This window comes from Chiroxiphia lanceolata, chromosome 3 (genome assembly GCF_009829145.1).
Source record: "Chiroxiphia lanceolata isolate bChiLan1 chromosome 3, bChiLan1.pri, whole genome shotgun sequence".
Classification (NCBI taxonomy): domain Eukaryota; kingdom Metazoa; phylum Chordata; class Aves; order Passeriformes; family Pipridae; genus Chiroxiphia; species Chiroxiphia lanceolata.
Window position 1 is genome coordinate 49,701,378 of NC_045639.1, and position 20,035 is coordinate 49,721,412.

The following is a 20,035-nucleotide window of genomic DNA, read 5'->3' on the forward strand; positions in this document are numbered from 1 at the left end:
AGATGCTACTAATGCTTGCTGTTGCAGTCTTCAGCATTTAAATTGGCGTTTTTAGGAGTATAAAGCTCATACAAAGAGACTGTTCTTGCAAATACTTCTGAAATTTTTTTGTCAAATTTATTAGATTTTGGTTACAGTATAGGTAAAATATTTTAAAACATAGTTTGAAAACTTTGTCCACATGGGTTGTTCTACAAAAATAGCACCCTAAAAGCTTCAGCATACAGAGGATTCTCTACCTTTCATTGTTTGCTATAATACAGACAGTAACTGTAAATTATACAACTGTACTTAATTTGAGGGCGTTCACTTCTGATGAAATTGTACTCAGGGATACTTGTTACTAGTCTTGTCTTAGTGTTTTAATGGAGAAGCTTTAAAGATGATCAATGTCAGTGTGTTCTGTATGAGTGATACTGAACCACTATAAATATATCATTTTCAGCTCCCAACAAGTAGCTCAAGGCTGGTCACAGCTATTATTTGGTATGTTACTTCTCTGGTTGTCTTTTTTCTGTATAAGGCTACTTATAGATGCCATCCAATATACTATTTTTGTTTATATTTGACTAGAATACATGTATTGGTCTATCGTGGCAGTTTTTAATAAAATAGACTTCATCCTGGATTTTAGCAAAAAGACACTAGTTAATGTCCCTTTTTTCACTTTTATTTGAGGAGATTTTATGAAGATACTGTTTCTTTTGTAGTTGCTGTTTTGATTTATTGAAAATCATTGGTTAATAGAAATAATTTCTGCTTGTCTTTTGAAATCTCATCGGTATTTATCTTAAACATATACAGTTCTCAGTGTCTGTATGACTGGTTTCTTTTTCTCAGAAAATAATTCTTAAAAAGTACTACTTTACAGTTTTTCAGGTATGCTTTATAGTACAGTGCTGCTACTAGTGTAAATTATAGCCCTTGTCTGTGAATAGTTTCCAAGAATGTATCTATCTGGGTCTCTGATGATCTGGGGTGAATGATTTAACTCTTTCCTCTTCTTTGCTTCAAGAGGATCAAGTTTGTGTATATATGTAGTTTGTGAGGAGGGGTTTCTGTTGAAATGTTTTTCTCCTGACTCTGCAGTTTTGTTACCTCATGGTGAATTTAAAGGCTGTCAGACTCACAAATTTTAAAGAGTCAGACTGAATGTGTGTGGGAAACTGTAGGTGATTCTTGTTTCAATATCCTAGTTCTTTCAGCTGTTCCTAGAACAACAGCTTTCAGCTGTTGGGAACCTGCGTATTAGCGGAAAAAATGAGTAATAATCAGACTTCAGGTTGCAATGCTTTAGAATCATAGAATCAACCAGGTTGGAAAAGACCTCTGAGATCATCAAGTCCAACCCTTGATCCAACACCACCGTGGTTACTAGGCCATGGCACTAAGTGCCACATCCAGTCTCATCTTAAAAACCTCCAGGGATGGTGAATTCACCACCTCCCTGGGCAGCCCATTCCAATGGCTGATTCCCCTCTCTGTAAAAAATTTCTTCCTAATATCCCACCTAAACCTCCCCTGGCACAGCTTAAGACCCTGCCCTCTTGTCCTACTGCTGGTTGCCTGGGAGAAGAGACCAACACCCACCTGGCTACAACCTCCATGTATCAATCAGGAGGTTTTATAGTCCTTTGTTGCAAAAGAAGTTGGGATATGTTGTAGGCAAAACGTGTCCAGACTTGTAATGCTTCAAAGAACTAAAGGGAATCTCCATGCAGCTGGCCAGAAAAGGTTCTCTTTTTATAAGGAAAAATATGCTTAGCTTTTTCTCATAATATGTATGTGACTTGAACTTAGTTCTGGTGGAATTCTTTACCATCAGGAAGTCTAACTCTTCAATTTTTTTTTTTTTTTTTTTAATTCACACAGAGCTATTGACCACTGTAAATATACAGTGGGATTATTTGTTCCTGTTTAAGATTGCCATTCTGGTATGCTAACATTTGAAAGAAGAAATAAACTTTGAATGGTACCTTGTAAAGGTGGTGTTACTCTCTTCAAACTTTTCTAGCAATATCTTGGAAATAATAGTTTTTTTCCTCCGTGTTTGTTTTGGTTTTTTTTCCCTAGTAAATGTTTAAGAGGAACATCACAGGTGACTTTTGTCTGAAAGATATTAACTTAAATTCTTACTATTCCAGCTTATATCTGAGCTTCATGTGTTTTTACTCCTCATCATGCAGAGCATATATAAAATTCTAGAGGTTACAGCTTCTAGTGAGTTATAGTAGCTGGCTGATGATTACATCTGTTTTCCTCTTGTATTTTTGATGGAAGGTGTTACAGAAGTGAACTTCCAAAACTAATTTAATTTTCTCTATTGCTGAATAGAAAAAGCTGTCTGACACTCAAAACATTAAAGCAAATATTTTAATCAAAACACTTTAAGAACTGATTTACACTGTAAAAATGCAAGTTCTCCTGGCTCAAAGAAGGTCTGAACCGATGAGGCTACAATGCCACATTCATTTTAATTATCTGGATTTGCTGCTTAGAAGAGTGAAGAGTCCTGTTCCAGACTTTTGTCTGAACTCCTGGATATTTTCATGCTATGGCATTTCTGAAGTGCTCTTTTCCACAGCTGAAAACTTCCCTAGAGAAGGTAGGAAACCCCATCTGTTCAACATTAAAACCTCAATAAAGGTCTGGACTGTGGTTGTAGTGTACCTGAAACAGTGATTGCTTGATTTTTTTAGGTTTTTTTTTTTTTTTTTGGTCTTGTTTTAATTTTCTTTGTGGAGGTAGTACTGTGACTCCTGGTGATGATAGAGGTTACTTTTTTGGAATATGCATGATTATTAGGTTTTCAAATATCTTTTAACTAAGCAGCAACCATTTCACTTTCTTGAAGTGGTTCTTGTGTACATAAGTTGCTGATGATTCCAGTGGGAATCAAATTACTTCAAAAAAATAGTTCAGACTTTGTTTTGTATTTAACAACAGTCATTTTGAAGGTGGTAATTTTCTGAAGCAAATCTTCAAGCAAATCTTGCATAGAGTTGCTCTTAACCTTGCCTTCTCTTTACCATTTAAAAAAAAGTGAGAGGAACAGCAGTGGAAATGTGAATGTCTTCTCTTGGCATTTGGGAAGCAGAGTGGTAGTGAAGGAGATGGAAGTGGTGTATGGAAAGGAAAACCCCTACCGTTTCTGTAGCCTTTCCTTCACTATGCGGCAAGTGAACACAAATACTCAGGTTTCTTTAAACCACCAAGCCCCTTGACCCTTTCCTTGCTTCTAATAAATCAGAGGTCAAATTATTAAATTCCAGTGCTTGTATTTTTTCATAAGATTATCTTATTCATGCAGAAATATTGCTGGATATTTCTGTTAAGCTACAGGATTGTGGAAAAAACTTAGAAGTGCTGAGCAGCATAAACAGCTATAGCTCTTTGAGGGGCTTGAAGCAATACAGGTGTCTTTGAGGGGCTTGGAGCAATACTTTGCTGTATATGGCACTTCCTTCAAGCCATCATATGAAAAGAATGGGGTTTCCTCTTCCCTTGGAACTGGAACAGTTACGGGAAGTGAGTTGCAATATATGGATATCCATTATTTTGGATACTTTCATCTGGAGGAAAGACAGGCATTTTGCCTGTGAAACCTGCTATCATATGATTCAATCTTGTAGTATTATTACCTGTGTTATGTAACTTTGGAAATGCTTCCTGTGATTGCATGCACCATTTTATACAGAGTTTCTTGTTTTAGGATGTTGAGGTAATGCTTTGGATGGGTTATGGGCCTAATCTGGGTTTCTCCCCTCTTATCAGCTTCCTATTTTAATAAAATTTACAGCAAACTATTATCTGCAGGAAGGATGTATAGGAGAACTAACTTGAACCGTGTGCTTTTCTGTTGATGATCTGTTTTCCATCTTGTAGTATTAAACTGGGCTGCATGTGCTTGGAAATCTTGTAACACTGTTTGAATTATTCCCTTCCCAGTGCTAATAAAAGCATTTTGCTTCTGACATCCACAGCTTGTACAAAACAGAAGCTCTGTGTTTATGCTCTCATGGGAACTCTTTAGCACTGTTGAGTGGTGCATTTCTTAGGGCCAAAGAAAGGACCCATCTGAAGTCCTCTAGTACAATGAGAAATAGCAAACTATAGTATCTAAGGTGGCACCTGGAACACAACTTTTAAAAGAAGAGTTAAGATGGAATAAGTAGCGTTATTTTTAAAGCTAGGGTTTACATCTTAATAATATTGAAGAATGGCATGTTTTAATGCTGGGGGTTTTCTTTTTAATCTGGCAATGTAGGTTTCGTTAATGACCACTCATCTTTTTGACATTTTTAGATAAAATTTAAGCTAAATAGTGCAAAACATTTACAATTGATATTGAGCTAGCGCATTAGCTTTTAAAAATAAATTACCATCATGCATTTGAGGAGATGTGAATTGAGGTTGCATAAGCAACTTCTGGGGACGATGTCAACCTTTTAATAGTCCATGTCAAGTTGGATTTCTGGTAAATACAAACCATAAAAATACTGCTCCATGCAACACTGATATGCAGCTGTTTTTGTGGTGTGAAGTGGAGCTATATGTAATAGCACAAATTTCTGGACAAAATAGCTGAGTAAAATTACGGGTATTTCAACAAAACAGTAATTTATTTTAATGTTTTGGTATATATTTTTCCATGTTCTGTGAAAAGCACAAAAAAATATAAGACACTCTAATGACCAGGCAATGGGTTTGCATATTTAAAATAAGAGTTCCAGCTCCATGGTACCCATTATTTATGTGAGGACATAGTTTCCTCTTTTGATTTTGGTGGAAGAGTGCCATCTACTGAGTTGTTTGAATTGTACCTTAATTTACTTGTGATGGTAATTTTGAGCAAACTTATAAAATTGTCACTACTACTTTGATAGTAGTGAAATAATAAGTTTCTCAGTCCTTTGGTGATATGCAAAACTAAACATTATGCTGTAGTGGAACCTGAGGAGTCTTAAAATAAAATGGAAAATACTCGTCTTAGAAAGAATGTGTTACAAAATACTTAGAGTACCAATTAAAGGATAGCTATTGATCACTTATGTATGCTTGAGGCTAATTTTAAAATTATTTAGTGTCATTTTGAATGAAGAATATTTAAGATGTTTCTACTTTTGCCTTTGAGCAGACAAGGGAAACTTTCTCTTAAGACCCATTTATTGCATTTCATTTGTATTTTTGGCATTTAGACACTGCTAGCTGAAATACTTAAAAAGCAATAACAGCAGTACTGCCTGTGAACATCACTTTGGGTATTTGGAAGATTTTACAGCTTGTGACTTCTGTGAGTCTGGGGACAGATTGTAATATCAAGTTGGTATAGACAGAAGAGTTAAACTTGTACCTACCACCTTAATTTGGGGTCTGAGTTTCTCCTTGTCTATACCATGGAAATGTTGGTACTTCTAATCTATGACTCTCTTAGTGCTTCGACAAGTGACTTTGCTGGTAACTACTTCAAAAAGCTGTGTAAGCAAACACATGGTATACCTGCATCACTGTATTGATAAAACTTCCAGTGATGAAAGAAACTTTCTTCAAAAGGATGTTTAGAAGAGGAAGTTATTTTAGCACCATCATTGGTACAATGCAAAATGGCGTGAGAAGCAGAAGGGTAGATTTAAGCCTCATACACAAATTGAGTGATAAAGGTCAATTGGTATTGATGGACAATAAAGAATTGGGCAAGGATTGGCAATGTTCTTTGAAGATGTTTAATTGTCCTTTTATTAGATAATATCTATGGTTATTTATGCTTTCATAAGTTAAATAAGTATATAAATTCACTTAGCATCTAGTTCTAGAACATTACATTTGATAATGCTGCTCTTGGCAATGTCCGTACAAAGTATCTGGACTCTGGGAAAAAACATCATTCTTATTCCAAGTATACCTTGGAGCATTCTTGGACAAGAAACTGTGGATGTAAGAGGAAAAGCCTGGCTAACTATTAATGTTATGATATAGTAGGTGCTACCAAAAGGATGGATGAGGTAGGAAATCAGTAATAACACGTTAAAATTTGACATGAGAATTAAACTGGATTAAATGGATGACAGATGAGCAGTACTTTAAAGCCTGCAACAGAATACAAAGATTTTACTTCTGAATTTTGATGGAGTTCTTAAAAAATGCATAATTATTTCCTGGATTTATTCTTGCGTATGTAGTCTTTGAAAAACTTAAGTGAATTAACATTTCACCTATTTCACTGCATCTGGTGTAGTCAGAAGAAACAGGGTAACAGAAACAGTTGTAACAGTGTCCTACTCTTCCCCTTGTGTTCTACTGCTCTCCTTCTCTTCCATCCCACCGAGAACAAAATACTGGATTAGTCACCTTCTTTGCACTGTTAGTGCTGAAATACAGCCTTTAGACTAAAGTAATAGAATCTGTATCAGAAAGCAAAGCGAGTAAAATAAGGAAAGCCTGCAGCCCTTTTAGTTTCTTGTTGTTTGGTCTAAATTGATGTTTTTACCTCTTCATTTAACAGCATGCTTTGCCATCTGTGAATTGTGCATATAGAAACTTATCATTAAAACAAATTTTGTTTCTTGTTTAATTTTAAATCACAGGGTTTGGTTTTTTTCGTCCTGTTTGCGTTTGTACTTCTCAATTATGTCTTGTTCCAATGAACGATTGCCTCTCACTGGCAGCTCTGAGAAAAATTCTACCAAATACAGCCTCTACAGAAAATTTGCTGACACTTTTTGTAGCTGTTTGGGAAATGCTGTATCTGTGCATTTTTATTTAAGCAACTTTGAAGTTTAAGAAGAGCTTTGACTCCTATTTGTTGTTGTTAGAAAATGGAAAGGAAGCAGAATAGACCCTCAGTAATACAGGAGGAAGTAGTTAGCGACCTCCTGAGCCATTTAGGCACTTATAAGTCTATGGGACTGGATGAGATTCATCCAAGGGTACTGAGAGAGTTGTCGGAAGAGCTTGCTAAGCCACTCTCCATCATTTATCATCAGTCCTGGCTAACCAGTGAGGTCAACTGGAGGTTGGCCAATGTAACACCCATCCACAGGATGGGCTGAAAGGAGGCTCTGGGGAACTAAAGCCTGTTGGCCTGACCCTGGTGTCCAGGAAGTTTATGGAACTGATAATCTTGAGAGTGATCACACATGGCACATACAGGACAACCAAGGGGTCAGGACCAGCCAGCATGGGTTTAGGAAAGGCAGGTTCTGCCTGATCAATCTGATCTCCTTTTGTGATCAGGTGACCCACCTAGTGGATGAAGGAAAGGCCGTGGATGTTGTTTGCCTTAAGTACTTAAGGACTTAAGTAAAACCTTTGACACTGTTTCCCACCACATTCTCCTGGAGAAACTGACTGCTCATGGCTTGGACAGGTGCACTCTTTGCTGGGTTAAAAACTGGCTGGCTGACCAGGTCCAGAGAGTGGTGTTGAATGGTGTCATATCCAGTTGGTGGCTGGTCACTAGTGGGGCTTAGTGTTGGGGCCAGCTCTGTTTAATATCTTTACTGATGATCTGGATGAGGGAATTGGGTGTACTATCAGTAAGTTTGAGGACAACACTGAGTTGGGTAGGAATGTTGATCTGCTGGAAGGCAGGAAGGCTCTGCAGAGGGATCTGAACAGACTGGATTGATGGACTGAGGCCAATGGTATGAGTTCAGCAAGGCTGGGGCAAGGTACTACACTTTGGCCACAACAACCCCATGCAGTGCTACAGGCTTGGGGAAAAGTGGCTGGAAAGCTGCTCAGCAGAAAAGGACCTGGGGATGTGATCCGACAGCCATCTGAACAGAAGCCAAAAAAGCCAATGGCATCCTGGCTTGTATGAAAAATAGTGTGGCCAGTAGGACTAGAGCAGTGTACTCAGAATTGGTGAGGTCACATCTTGAGTACTGTGTCCAGTTCTGGGCCCCTCACTGCAAGAAAGACCTTGAGGGGCTGGAGTGCATCCAGAGAAGAGAATAGAGCACAAGTCCTGTGAAAAGCAGCTGAGGGAGCTGGGGTTGTTTAGGCTGGAGGAAAGGAGGCTCATGGGAGACCTTATCACTTTCTACAACCACCTGAAAGGAGGTTGTAGCCAGGTGGGGGTCAGCCTCTTCTCCCAGGCAACTAGTGACAGGAAAGGAGGACATGGCCTCAAGCTGCACCAGGGCAGGTTCAGGTTGCATGTCAGGAGGAATTTCATAATGGAAAAGGTTATTAAACATGGGAATGGACTGCCCAGGGAGGTGGTAGAGTCACCATTCCTGGAGGTGTTCAAGAAATGACTGTATGTGGCACTTAGTGCCACGGTCTGGTTGGCAAGGTGGTGATCCGTCAAAGGTTGGACCTGATGAACGTAAAGGTTTTTTCAACCTAAATGATTCTGTGTTAACTGCCTTATGCTAAGTATTGAATTGATACCTACAATTTTTTCAACTGTCTCTGATGTCAGATGGGTCAACCACAAATGAAGAGTCTCCCAATATCCCCTAGATCTACTTAGAGTAACTAAAGAATTAAAAGAAGACTGTTCTTCTGTCATTTTCATAATTATTCTGGAATTAATTTTCTCTTTCAAACGTGATTTCTAAGGGCAATGTGCACAAAGTTGCTCCCATGTAGATAAGCTATAAATAAGAGTAATAACTTTAAAAAAAAAGAGTACTTTGCAGAGAAAACTTGCATGTTGCTAATGCAAATGCTTGAAGTGTAAACATAAGTCTGAAACTTGTTTGAAAAAATATCTTTTGGAAATGTTGCCTTTTCTCATAAATGAAACTAAAATCAGTGTTATTATGTGATATTAAATTAAGGTCCTAATGTGCTCTTCCTATGTATGACCTACACTTCTAGCAGTTATGAAAATGAACACTGTTGTTAGGACATGAGTATGTTCTCTCTTCCTTCTCTCAGGCACAGCTGTTGTCTCTTGTTTTTTTTTCAGAAAACGTGCAGTGAAGACAATGAAATACTAATGTTTTCCAGGTTTAATTTCCAAGTGGCGGTGGGGAACACAGAAGCAATATTCAAAAGTACACCTTGCTATTAATTTATCCGATTTCTTAATATTTGGAACAGGGGTTGAAGCAGAAATAGTAGAATGAACTGCTTGGACGTGAAAGAAGAAGGAATGGGTCTTTGATTAGAAAACTGCTCAGAGCAGAGTATTTCCTCCGGAGCTATTCTAGGGCTTTGGCAGAGAGTTTTTCTTGTCTACAGAATTAAAATGCTTTGCCCATCTTGTCATTATTCATTATAATTTTTGCCTGGTTTGGGAACCGCTATATAGTAGACGATCACTTCTTAGCACAGTGAGCTCTCTTGCCTTCAGGACACATACACAAGTATAGAGGATTTGGGCAAACTGCATTCCCTGGCTTGCTGCCTGTTTTGTGTGTTTGAGAAGTGCTTCACATGTACTGAAACAGGCGTGTATTATCCTTCTACAGTCAGGATTTAATTGACATGCTTTTTCAACTCAGCATACCCCGCAAAACTGGGAGGCTTTGCATTGCTTTAGAAAAGAAGATTAATGCTGGTTAGGAGGATGATATTAATTTGAGATGAGAAGAATAATTTTAGCTACTAGGTGAAAAAGTGAAGATGACATAATCCTTCAGCAAAGGAACTAAGTAAGAGTAGCTGCAAGGACTTTTTTTTTTTTTTTTTAGTAACAGTAAGCACTATAGAAGAGACCAAACTCTATTTTCAGATCTTCACTAATTTGTCAGAGAAATTTGCTCTGCATATTTAAAGCTGTGTAATCTTATTCCCAGTGCTGCATATTTACGGATTTCTGGAAGAACGGTTCAGGTGTCCTGGAAAATGTAAAAGAATTTTTTGTTTAAGGAAACATTGAAGCATTCTTAATCTTGAAATTTTTACTGACCAACTGTAACAGTGCTTCTAGAAATATTTGCTTCAGAAGTGCTTCCAGAAAACATTTGAAGTATAGAATTTGAAAGGGGAAGTAACCTAAGGAATCTGTGGGCTTTCTGGTTTTTTCTGGGTTGTACTCCTCTGGTTTTGAGGTAAGGTAGCTGTAGAGCCTCAATTCCAAATAAACTCTGGGTGGATGAATGAACAAGGTTTACATTTAATTGTGTTGAAAGCTGATGTTCAGGGGGCAGGCTGGGAAAATCTTCTTTTATTAGAAAACTACTTGTGTCAGTGCAGATAAATAACAGGAATCAGAATTTCACATTTGGAAATTGCTTTTCATCTATTTCTGCAAATAATTATTAATTCAAGTGAATACAGATGCATGAACAAGGCTGAAGCCAATCAACTCTGAAACTTATGGTATTTCTTGTGGGTTTTTTCCAGTCTGGCAATTTGTGTAGTCAATCCATAGTTAATGTAAAAGCAACGACTTCGCATTAAAAGTATCCTGAGTTTGTGTAGGAAGGTATCACTTATGGGGACAACACCCCCTCCGCTCTTTTTTTTTTAAAGCTGTAAACTGTGACTGGAATACAGATGACTGCTTTGTAAATAACCATATTGCTAAGAATGTAAAATAAAAGCAAAAAAAACCAGGCGAGGCAACCTGACTCTAAGTCCTTCCATGCCAGAACAAAATTAAGCTACTAATTCTGTTTGGGGAAGAAAGCTGGTATTAAGTTTGCTGGATTATTCAACATCTGTTTAGTGTGTATCTCATCACTTAGCTGGATGTTATGCAGACTCATTAGAATTCTAGAAGAATTATTTAAGTTTAAAAGTTAAAATATCACAGTGCATTGAAGCAGACTTTTCCTCACTGTTGTTCTACTTACATTTTATTTCACCAGCTTAGAGGCTGAGCAGGAGATGTGTTTGAGTTTTGATTTACATGCAACCTAATACTCTTTCCAGCCTTTCAGCTGTCTCTAGCATGAATGCACATATCTTTTGTGAGTATTTGTATCCACGTTGGTTTTGATCAGCAATTTCTCAGAAAATTGAAAACTTGCAGAATGGGTGTGAATTGTACTGTTTTATTAATTTCTATCATGTACTGAGAGAAAAAAAATTGTACATAATATTCTCTGTTTTTAATACAACTTTGGGACGATTTCCTTTCTTCCAAAAGCTATGATGCCTGTTTAAAAGAAGAGTTGCTCAGCCCTGACAAATTATACTCCAGAAACCATGGGCAAACTATGATGATGAAATGCTGACCACTTCGCATAATTCATTTCTGCTCTGTCTCCTAGAGAACTTACTTAATTTTGTATCAAAAACAAGTGGATAATCACATTTGAAATACATAATCTTTGCAGCTAATAAATGAATCAACTATGGAGAACTGAAAGAACCAGTGTTGCTGCTGCTTCTATCAATACTCATTATGGAAGTATAGGACTGATCTAAGAGTGAGAGAGAAAATGAGCAAGCTTTTATCTCATAGCTGGTGTGAATCCAGAAGTCTTGATACAGAGATCCTGGAAACTTAATTTGTACATAATTTTCTATTGACTCTTCTGTATTTTGACTACTGATCTTTTCATCTCTGTCACAGCAGACTTTTTTTAACATGCCTTGCATTATTGAGCTCTTCCTTCTGTAGGTAATGTTTAAAAAAAGGAGAGAAGGATCTTGAAAAGCACTTGAAAAATGTAATCATTTGTTTTATGATACTTATTTGGATTAACTTCATTTTATTCTAGTTCTGATATTTAACACTGTTAAAAGAACTTAATATTATGTTCTCTATGATGAAGAATCTCTTAAATAACAATAAGTTAAGCATATTTTTTTATATTTCAAGGTGTACCTTTTAATTTTTTTGTATTTCAAGGTGTGCCTTTTAATTTCTTTGTGTTACTTTGTGGCTTTTATGAATTACTGTTTTCATGACCACTCTGCTCTGTGTGGTTAAATATTTTGAGTACCCTAGCTAGAAGTAGGATGTCAGCCTGTGTGAATGTGATATTAGTGAAAGTGAAAATGTTGCTTGTGGTGTGCGTTTGTTTCTGTTACATGCAACAAATTATTCCTTAATGGTACCAATTCCAGCTTTGGTCGGCCAGGAGTTGAATGCTACTGCCAACATGATAGTGGAGCTGCAGTAATCCAGCTTCAGTTCCTGATTAATGAGGTTAGTAAAATGATGTATGCATAATTCAAAGAAGATACAGAATGTATTTTCTTTAATTTCTCATTAAGCAAACATAAAAGTTAGCTAATACAAATGACTTAGCGTGAATGACAAACAGTAAAAACAATTATAAATAAATTAACTTTTTTAGTTTTAGAAAATGCTTGACTAACTGCTGAAAATATCTTTGTCTCTAGAGTGCTCTTTTTTGTAATAAGCGAGAACTTCATAGGAATATCTTTTCATGTTGTTGAACATTGCAACTTATCTGTAGAAGTGATAAAGTACTTTTTCCATAGTACTACCAGTTTCACTAGGTAGTTCATTTTATTTTGATAGAGTTACTGTTTTAGACATGAGCTGAATAATGTTCCCTCAAGTTCAGGTGTGTGTTTATAGGGATGTAGCATCTGACATCTGGCAGCAGTGCTGTACTTGAGTTAGCTAGGGACAGATTTGAAGAGCGACATCACTAGCTTTGTCAGCACATAGATATTAGCAGTTGAGTTCATTGTTTGATTTCTTTACAGACATGGGCATGAGGGAATTGATGTGCACACACTGGAAAAAGCTCCTTCCCCATCACCTCTCAGTATAGCTCTGAGCCAAATGTGAGCAAGCTGAACATGTGATCACATCAGTTACCTCATTCCTACTATATCCTGCTTATAATTTTTTTTCATCCTGGTGGTAAATACATGATATATTTCCCCTGTGATGATGTGCTGTTACTAGGGATATGAAAACAAGTTGACTAAAGCTTTTTATTTCTCATAGGGAGCTCTTGTGAGTGCCTTGGCTGACGATACCTTACACCTGTGGAACTTGCGTCAGAAGAGACCTGCTATACTTCATTCACTCAAATTCAACCGAGAACGGTAGGGATTGGGTTATTATTGCCTTGCCCCTTAGCATCACACTACGTCCTATTGTAAGATCAGATTTATTAATGCAGTCCAATTCATAACTTCTTAAATAATTGAAACCGGATTTGCACTGGGCTTGAATTTCAGTCTGTTAGGGCCAATAGTACTTGTGAGTAGACACACTGCTCACCTAAACTGAGATTATTTTTCTATTACTTTACATATTGCATTGTTGAACATCAGTTTTCACATCTTTAAAATGTGGAGGAATAGAATACTTTGAATGTATGTCTTCAAAGTAATTTTGGAACAAGAGGAAATGTATGCACCAACAAAAGACAACAGGAGTACTAGTTCAATTTTTTACCTGGAAGTTTTCTCCCTTCATGACAAATTGAAGTTCTGCAGTGTTAGAGCTCTTGTGTGTGTCAGAGAAGCTGAAAACAACTTGCATTTTGACTAACACATTTGAGACTCAAGTAACAGCATTTTAAACATTCTAGGGAGACTTTTAAGATTAAACTTCTAAAATTCTGCTGATTAAATGTCTGGAAAAAAAAAGTCCTCTTTTAATTGCAAGTAGTACTTCCTTTTTAGGAAGCAGCCCTTTTTTTCCAGTATGTATAAAGTCTCAACTGGAATGCTGTGTTTGCTTTTGAGGAGTATGCATTAGAGATGGACTGCTTGGAGAGCTCAAAGGATACTAGCAAGAACACAGAATAATCTGTGACTTGTATCTCTGTTGAATAGAGCAGGAAGTAATAAGCTTTAAGTAATGGATAGCAACAGAAAGAGGTAAGTTAAATAGTTATATAATACCCTCTAATGCAGTGTCATACATAGTGCTAAACAAACTGTTGGTTGGGTTATGTAGTAACCTTGTAGTTTTAAAGAACAGGTTATAAACAGTTTGTCAGAAATAACATAAATGCAGATTACTGGGGTTTTTTTTGCGTAAAGGACTAAGTGATTCTAAGTCCTTTTTGAAGTTGTTTCTAAGATCACAGTGCCTAAACTTTTTAATGGGGTCTTTAGGGATAGGACAGGGGGTAACAGCTTTAAACTGCAAGATTTAGATTAAGTATAGGCTGGGGACAGAGTGGCTGGAGAGCAGCCAGGCAGAAAGGGACCTGGGAGTGCTGATTGACAGGGGGCTGAACATGAGCCAGCAGTGTGCCCAGGTGGCCAAGAAGGCCAATGGCATCCTGGCCTGGATCAGGAACAGTGTGGCCAACAGGTCCAGGGAAGTGATTCTGCCCCTGTACTCAGAGCTGGTGAGACCTCACCTGGAGTACTGTGTCCAGTTCTGGGCCCCTCAGTTCAGGAAGGATATTGAGGTGCTGGAGCAGGTCCAGAGAAGAGCAACAAGGCTGGTGAAGGGACTCGAGCACAAGTCCTGTGAGGAGAGGCTGAGAGAGTTGGGGTTGTTTAGCCTGGAGAAGAGGAGGCTCAGGGGAGACCTCATCACTCTCTACAACTACCTGAGAGGAGATTGTAGTCAAGTGGGCATCAGTCTTTTCTCCCAGGCAACCAGCAGTAGGACAAGAGGGCATGGCCTTAAGCTGTGCCAGGGGAGGTTTAGGTTAGACATTAGAAAGAAATTCTTTACAGAGAGGGTAATCAGACATTGGAATGGGCTGCCCAGGGAGGTGGTGGATTCACCATCCCTGGAGGTTTTTAAGATGAGGCTGGATGTGGCACTTAGTGCCATGGTCTAGCAACTGTGGTGGTAGTGGATCAAGGGTTGGACTTGATGATCTCAGAGGTCCTTTCTAACCTGTCTGATTCTATGATTCTATTAGAAAGAAATTGTTCGCTGTGAGGATGGTGAGATGCTATAACAAATTGCTCAGAAAAGCAGTGGATGCCCTATCCCTTGAAGTGTTCAAGAACAGGTTGGATGGGCTTTGATATTCTGAAAGATGTCCCTGCCCAGAGCAAGTGGATTGGACTAACTGGTATTTAAAGGCCCCTTCAAACCCAAAGCATTGCGTGATTCTGAACTGTTACACAGAAAACAGAAAGCTTTGTTGACAGTGCAAAATTCTTTGCCCAAGGGAGTGACAGTGTTCCTTTATGCAGCATAAAAGTCAAATGGAGAGAAATGCAATTTACAACCGCTAGTTTAATGAGGATTGTCCAAGTGTGGAAGATAGTGTATCCATACTGAATTTTACTCCCTCTCTCTTCCTTTTTTTTTTAATGACTTTTCTCTTGTAACACCTACTTAAGTGTCAATATGAAATTATGATTTGCAGCCTGAAACATTGGCTTCTAACTAATGCTTTAAAACAGGTATCTGAGGAGGTGATTCTGATTGTGTGCAAATCTGTTGCAAACTGGCTTAGAGTTTTAGATGTATGGGTATCTTTGGTTAAGCAGAGTGAAAGTTTTTAACTGTCCTTTTTCTGTAAATGTGGTGATGTCAATAGCAAAACATGTCACAGGACTTGAACTATGTCTTATCAGACAGAACTCTTATCAGAAAGAGGAGTAGGGGTAGAAAGGATTCTAGGTCACTGATGTCACTTTAGTGGCTGTATTAGTTATTAATTTTGGGCAGAGTACTGGTTTTTTTCTGCGAAGATAGGTAATGAGAGCACCATAGTCACCATGAGTGGTGTCAGTATAGTTTGAGACAAGGGCTTATTCTTCTAGCAATTTTAATCTTGACATATCCATTACAATAACATATAAAAGTAGCCAGAACACTTAAGATCCCAGATCTGTACGTTGGCATAGCCACTTAGGTCATGCTGGATGACTGTTAAGTGTTTTAAAATATTCTGTTTTCATTCAACTAGTTTATAGAATACAGGGTTAAACAATAATATGTAATCACATTACCAGGAAATTATTTTGATTTGAACTTGAGAGAACTGCAAAAAATTCACTCTTGAATAATTCTAAAGAGATGCCCTTAAAACACTAGGAGTTCTTAGTGATCAATTATACCTAATAGCTTCAGTATGTTCTATGAAATTGAAGTAAATGGACTTTGCTTAGGTCAGTTATGAGGTATATTAACTACTAATTTTATTGAGAAGAGCATTCACAAATAAAACTGGGTCTTCTCTGCAAGAACACATCCTTAAGAGGAAGGGAGCACCTAAGATTCATAAATGCTCATTGTTGAAAGGAACAACAAAAGTCAGAGGGTCCGCAAACAATCAGAGTTTTATTAGCAAATTACACAGTTAGCATGGAAATGGGTATATTAGTCCCTGACCTACTATATAAGCACATGGCTGTCAGTTTTGGATATAGGGGTAGGGTGAGAGGGAAGAGAGGAGTTAAAGGGGTGAATAAAGAAAGAGGAAAAGAGAGGGGAAAAAGAGAGAATTTAAGAAAGAAAAAGAGGAGAAAAGATAGAAAGAGATCAGCAGTCATTCCAGCATCAATCCATCTGATGGCATGTCAATCCTGGTTTCAGCGTCAATCCAGGTGATAAGTTTTGATCCAGCTGCTTCAGTCTGGCTGTTGAGACATTCAGGATCCTGGGGGCACTGCCTGGGTTTGGGGGAGTTCCTTTTTATGGACGGGCTTCTCTACCCCAAAGATAGGTTTCATGCTTTCTGTGTAAATTAGTTATCATGCATAGTCTGTTCTTTCAGGCCTTTCTGGAAATGGGTCAGAGGGCTTCAGGGGTCTTTGGTAGTCTTAATCTCACCCTATAGTCCATGTTCACTGCCTGCCACTCATTCCTGTGCTTCCACTATACTATGTTGTGGTTCTTTTTAAAGGAAAAGTGCTTCTGTACCTCCACCTGGCCCCCCTTCTCCAGCCAAATCTTATTCTTTCTCATGGTGTGTTAATACCAATAGTCCTTGATTATTACCAACAATTCTTGTCTGTTAGTTACTAACAGTCCTTGGCTGGCTCCACAGCCGTCTGGTTATCGGTGTTTGAGACATACACATTAGCTCCTTATCTTCTGGGAATTGAGAGCTCAAAAGGATCTCACTTTGAACTGCTATTTACAGGGTCATTAGAGAGTGGGCTTTAATATACATTAACCTCTTATAATCAAGAGTTCAAAAGGGTCTCATTTTGGAGCACTCCTTATAGGGTTGCGAGAGAGTGGGCTTTAGTCATAGTAATTTTCCGTCCTGGCTGTTAATTGAGTCGATAACTTTCTTTGAAGATTCAACAACAAAAATATTATTCTACTTGGGTTGTTAGTCACACAAGAAAAATGAATTTCCAAGACTATTTGTTAAAAACAGGTGCTCATTAAATACATGTTAGTTCCTGGGAACAGACAGTGTTTCTGATAAGCTTAAGGGGGGCTTAGTACAAGTGCACTTCATCAAGGCCGAGGCCTAATGAGCATTTCTCAGATCATAGTGTGGCCTGAGTGGGGGGAAGCAGAGAATGCAGCACCACAATCCATCCCGTGACTACAGTCAACTTCTTTTGGCCTCTGTTTGTTGCATTTGTGGGGGTTTCCAGCTGCTTCATGTTCTGGTTACCAAACAAGAGTTAGGAGATAGTAAACCAAGGTCATATTTGGCTGCTGTTCCTTGACTGTGGGAATCAGTGTGTAGGGGCCAGGACAAAAATGCATAATGATGCTTATATGGGGAACAGTTGCGTGTGTGACTTGTCATGTGAGTTAGAAGTGTCCTAAGTAGTACCTCTTTTCAGAATGCATAATTTTGAAGTGTGAACTTACTTAGTAGCCTAGCTTTTGTATTTTCCTAAGATATCTTCAGTGAATCACAAACTAGTTTCTTTGTCATCTACATATCTATGTAAAAATATCCTAAGCATAGTAAAATTGTTGTGTGTTAACATGTAATGAAAGCTTCACATCAAATTTGTTTAAATTTACTTAGTAGTAAATACTATTGTTAAGCTAGGTTAGCTCTGAAGTAAGTGCAGTTAACACCTCTTATTAGAATAAATATTGAAAGGAAGTTGAGATAGGTACCTAATCTCGCTTTAGTTTCCTACAATACAGGAACTGTTAAACAGGATCTGTGAAAGTCCGTGGCTGGTTAGTGATGCGTGTTTGACCTTTCACACTACAGATCAACACCAAGTTTGAGAAGGTGGAACAGACTAACTTCATTAAAAAAAAAAAAAAAGTAAAAGTAGCATGGGATGACAAATTTGAGATTCCTTTGCTGCAAATCAGCTTTATATACAAGTACAAAAACTTTGTTTTGTTATCCGAGACTTGACATCCTTCCTGAGCTGACATTCCCTCTTGTAATGCCAAAAGAAATAGTTTACATGTCTTTATGCTGTCACAAAGCAAGAATCAGAATCATGGCATAAAAATAGAACTGAGCGTTTAGCGTGAGTGCTCTGCATATTGATCCCTGAATGCATTGATAGCAGTTTAATTTTTAATATGTCAGCTTCTGTGCTGTGAGATTTAAATAGTTTTCCTCAACATGAAACTGCATAATTCGGAATTACAAAATCATGCTTAAAATATCTCCGATCTTATATCATTGTGCTTGAGACACAAACTCTGTCTACGGAGAGTGAAAAATCCCACTTGTATTTACTTCTTATTAATAATAAGACTTTAAACTACTGTTGTCACACATATTACCTTGTTAGATACTGTAATTTTGTACCCAGCCTGTGCATTAGCAGAGGTTAGTTGTAAGAATTTTCTTCCACCTCACTGAATTTATAAACTGACCAATTCTGCCACTTTGTGGATAGCAGAAGGACATACAGGTTTTCTTACCTGTGAAAGCAGGTAATGATAGACATTGTTTATGTGTTTCTGGCTGTGGTTTTTTTCTTCCCCCTTCTCTGTATAAATATCACTGTTTCACTTCAGCCTTTAAGGCCTGACTTTTTCCCTTTTGCCCTAGATTGCAAATACATACCCAAAACAATAGATCTGAGAAGTTAAATACTTGGAGTCTTTGCAGTCAATGATATATTGACTACAAGTTTAATATACAACACAACTAAGTTTCTCGCACATAACTAAGGTTTGTTTTGTTTTTTTTTTTTTTAACCTTTTTAAAATTACTTTCTTTAGAGTGAAAAGAGTTTATCACCATATCTATTTGCCTTGACGGTGTCATATAAAGCCTTTTAGCTGCTGAGGTTAAAAATATAACTCACTTGTTGAACCACTAGATGATGTAATTAGGAGTTTGATCTTCTTTCAGGAAATTAGCAGAAGATGAACTTATTGACTCCCTGGATTTGCTATAGATGTGAATGTTTGTTTCATGAAGATCAGATTCCTTTAAAAAGTGTTGTCTTGAGGCCGTGCGTTTATGCAGAATTCCACATGCAAGTGTGGTCAATGGAACTGTAGTTGCATCAGTTGCCTTCTGCTGCCATTGGGCACTGAGACAAACCAGTGTACTGAATCCTGTCACTAAGGAATTTCAGATTTCAGAGTCAGCTTTTAGATTGCCTCTGTTGCCCTGTTTGCTGTTTTCCTTTCGCACTGACTTTCACAGTGGTATGAGGCATATAATGACCAACTGTTCTTGGGCAGAATTTCACCTCTAATCTTTAAGCCCTGCCTATCTGACAGACTTCTTCATCTGTAACGAGCATAATTTTTCTGTCTTCTGTGGGAAAGCTACCATTTATTTATTTTAAGTCAGAGTTTGTGACTTCCTACATACCTTTTGAGGCAACTGATACAAAAATGAAAAAAAACATTTTCAGAATTGAAGGAATTCACACCAAACACCCTAAAGATCTGATGATTCCTTACCACTGATGAAATACCCTGCACTACGTATTTGTGAACTCCTCTTGGTATGTCTGACATGACTCAAAAAGTAACCAGACCATGGCATCACAAGACACTTGAGTAGCTTTCTCTAACACGTTTACCCATTATTCCATCTTGACACCACTAGTGTCTACCACAACTCAGATACTGAACTTAAGTATTTCTCAGCTGCCTTAAGAGGCAGCTGTTTAAGCCAATATATTTGGAGAAGCACCATTTGGAGTGCTGTTATGGATATAAATGAAACTGAAGCACCTGGTTCAGTTCCTGTGATATATTGCATTTACCCACATAGTCTTTTAGTAGAACAATTTTGAGATACACTGAAGAGGATTTCTTCCTCTGCATGTGCCTTCTGGTCTTTGAATCTTTTTTTTGTACAGG

The 20,035-nt window shown here is 37.8% G+C and overlaps 1 protein-coding gene across 6 annotated transcripts in view; it reads left to right on the forward strand.

Moving 5' to 3' along the window:
* The window catches only part of STXBP5 (syntaxin binding protein 5), a 99,960-nt gene that overhangs the window by 15,270 nt on the left and 64,655 nt on the right, over positions 1-20,035 (forward strand). For all 6 annotated transcript variants that reach the window (XM_032682462.1, XM_032682467.1, XM_032682463.1 and 3 more), the window contains exons 3-4: positions 11,977-12,058; positions 12,836-12,936. In XM_032682462.1, coding sequence (XP_032538353.1) covers positions 11,977-12,058; positions 12,836-12,936 — 183 coding nt within the window. The remainder of the gene's footprint in view (positions 1-11,976; positions 12,059-12,835; positions 12,937-20,035) is intronic.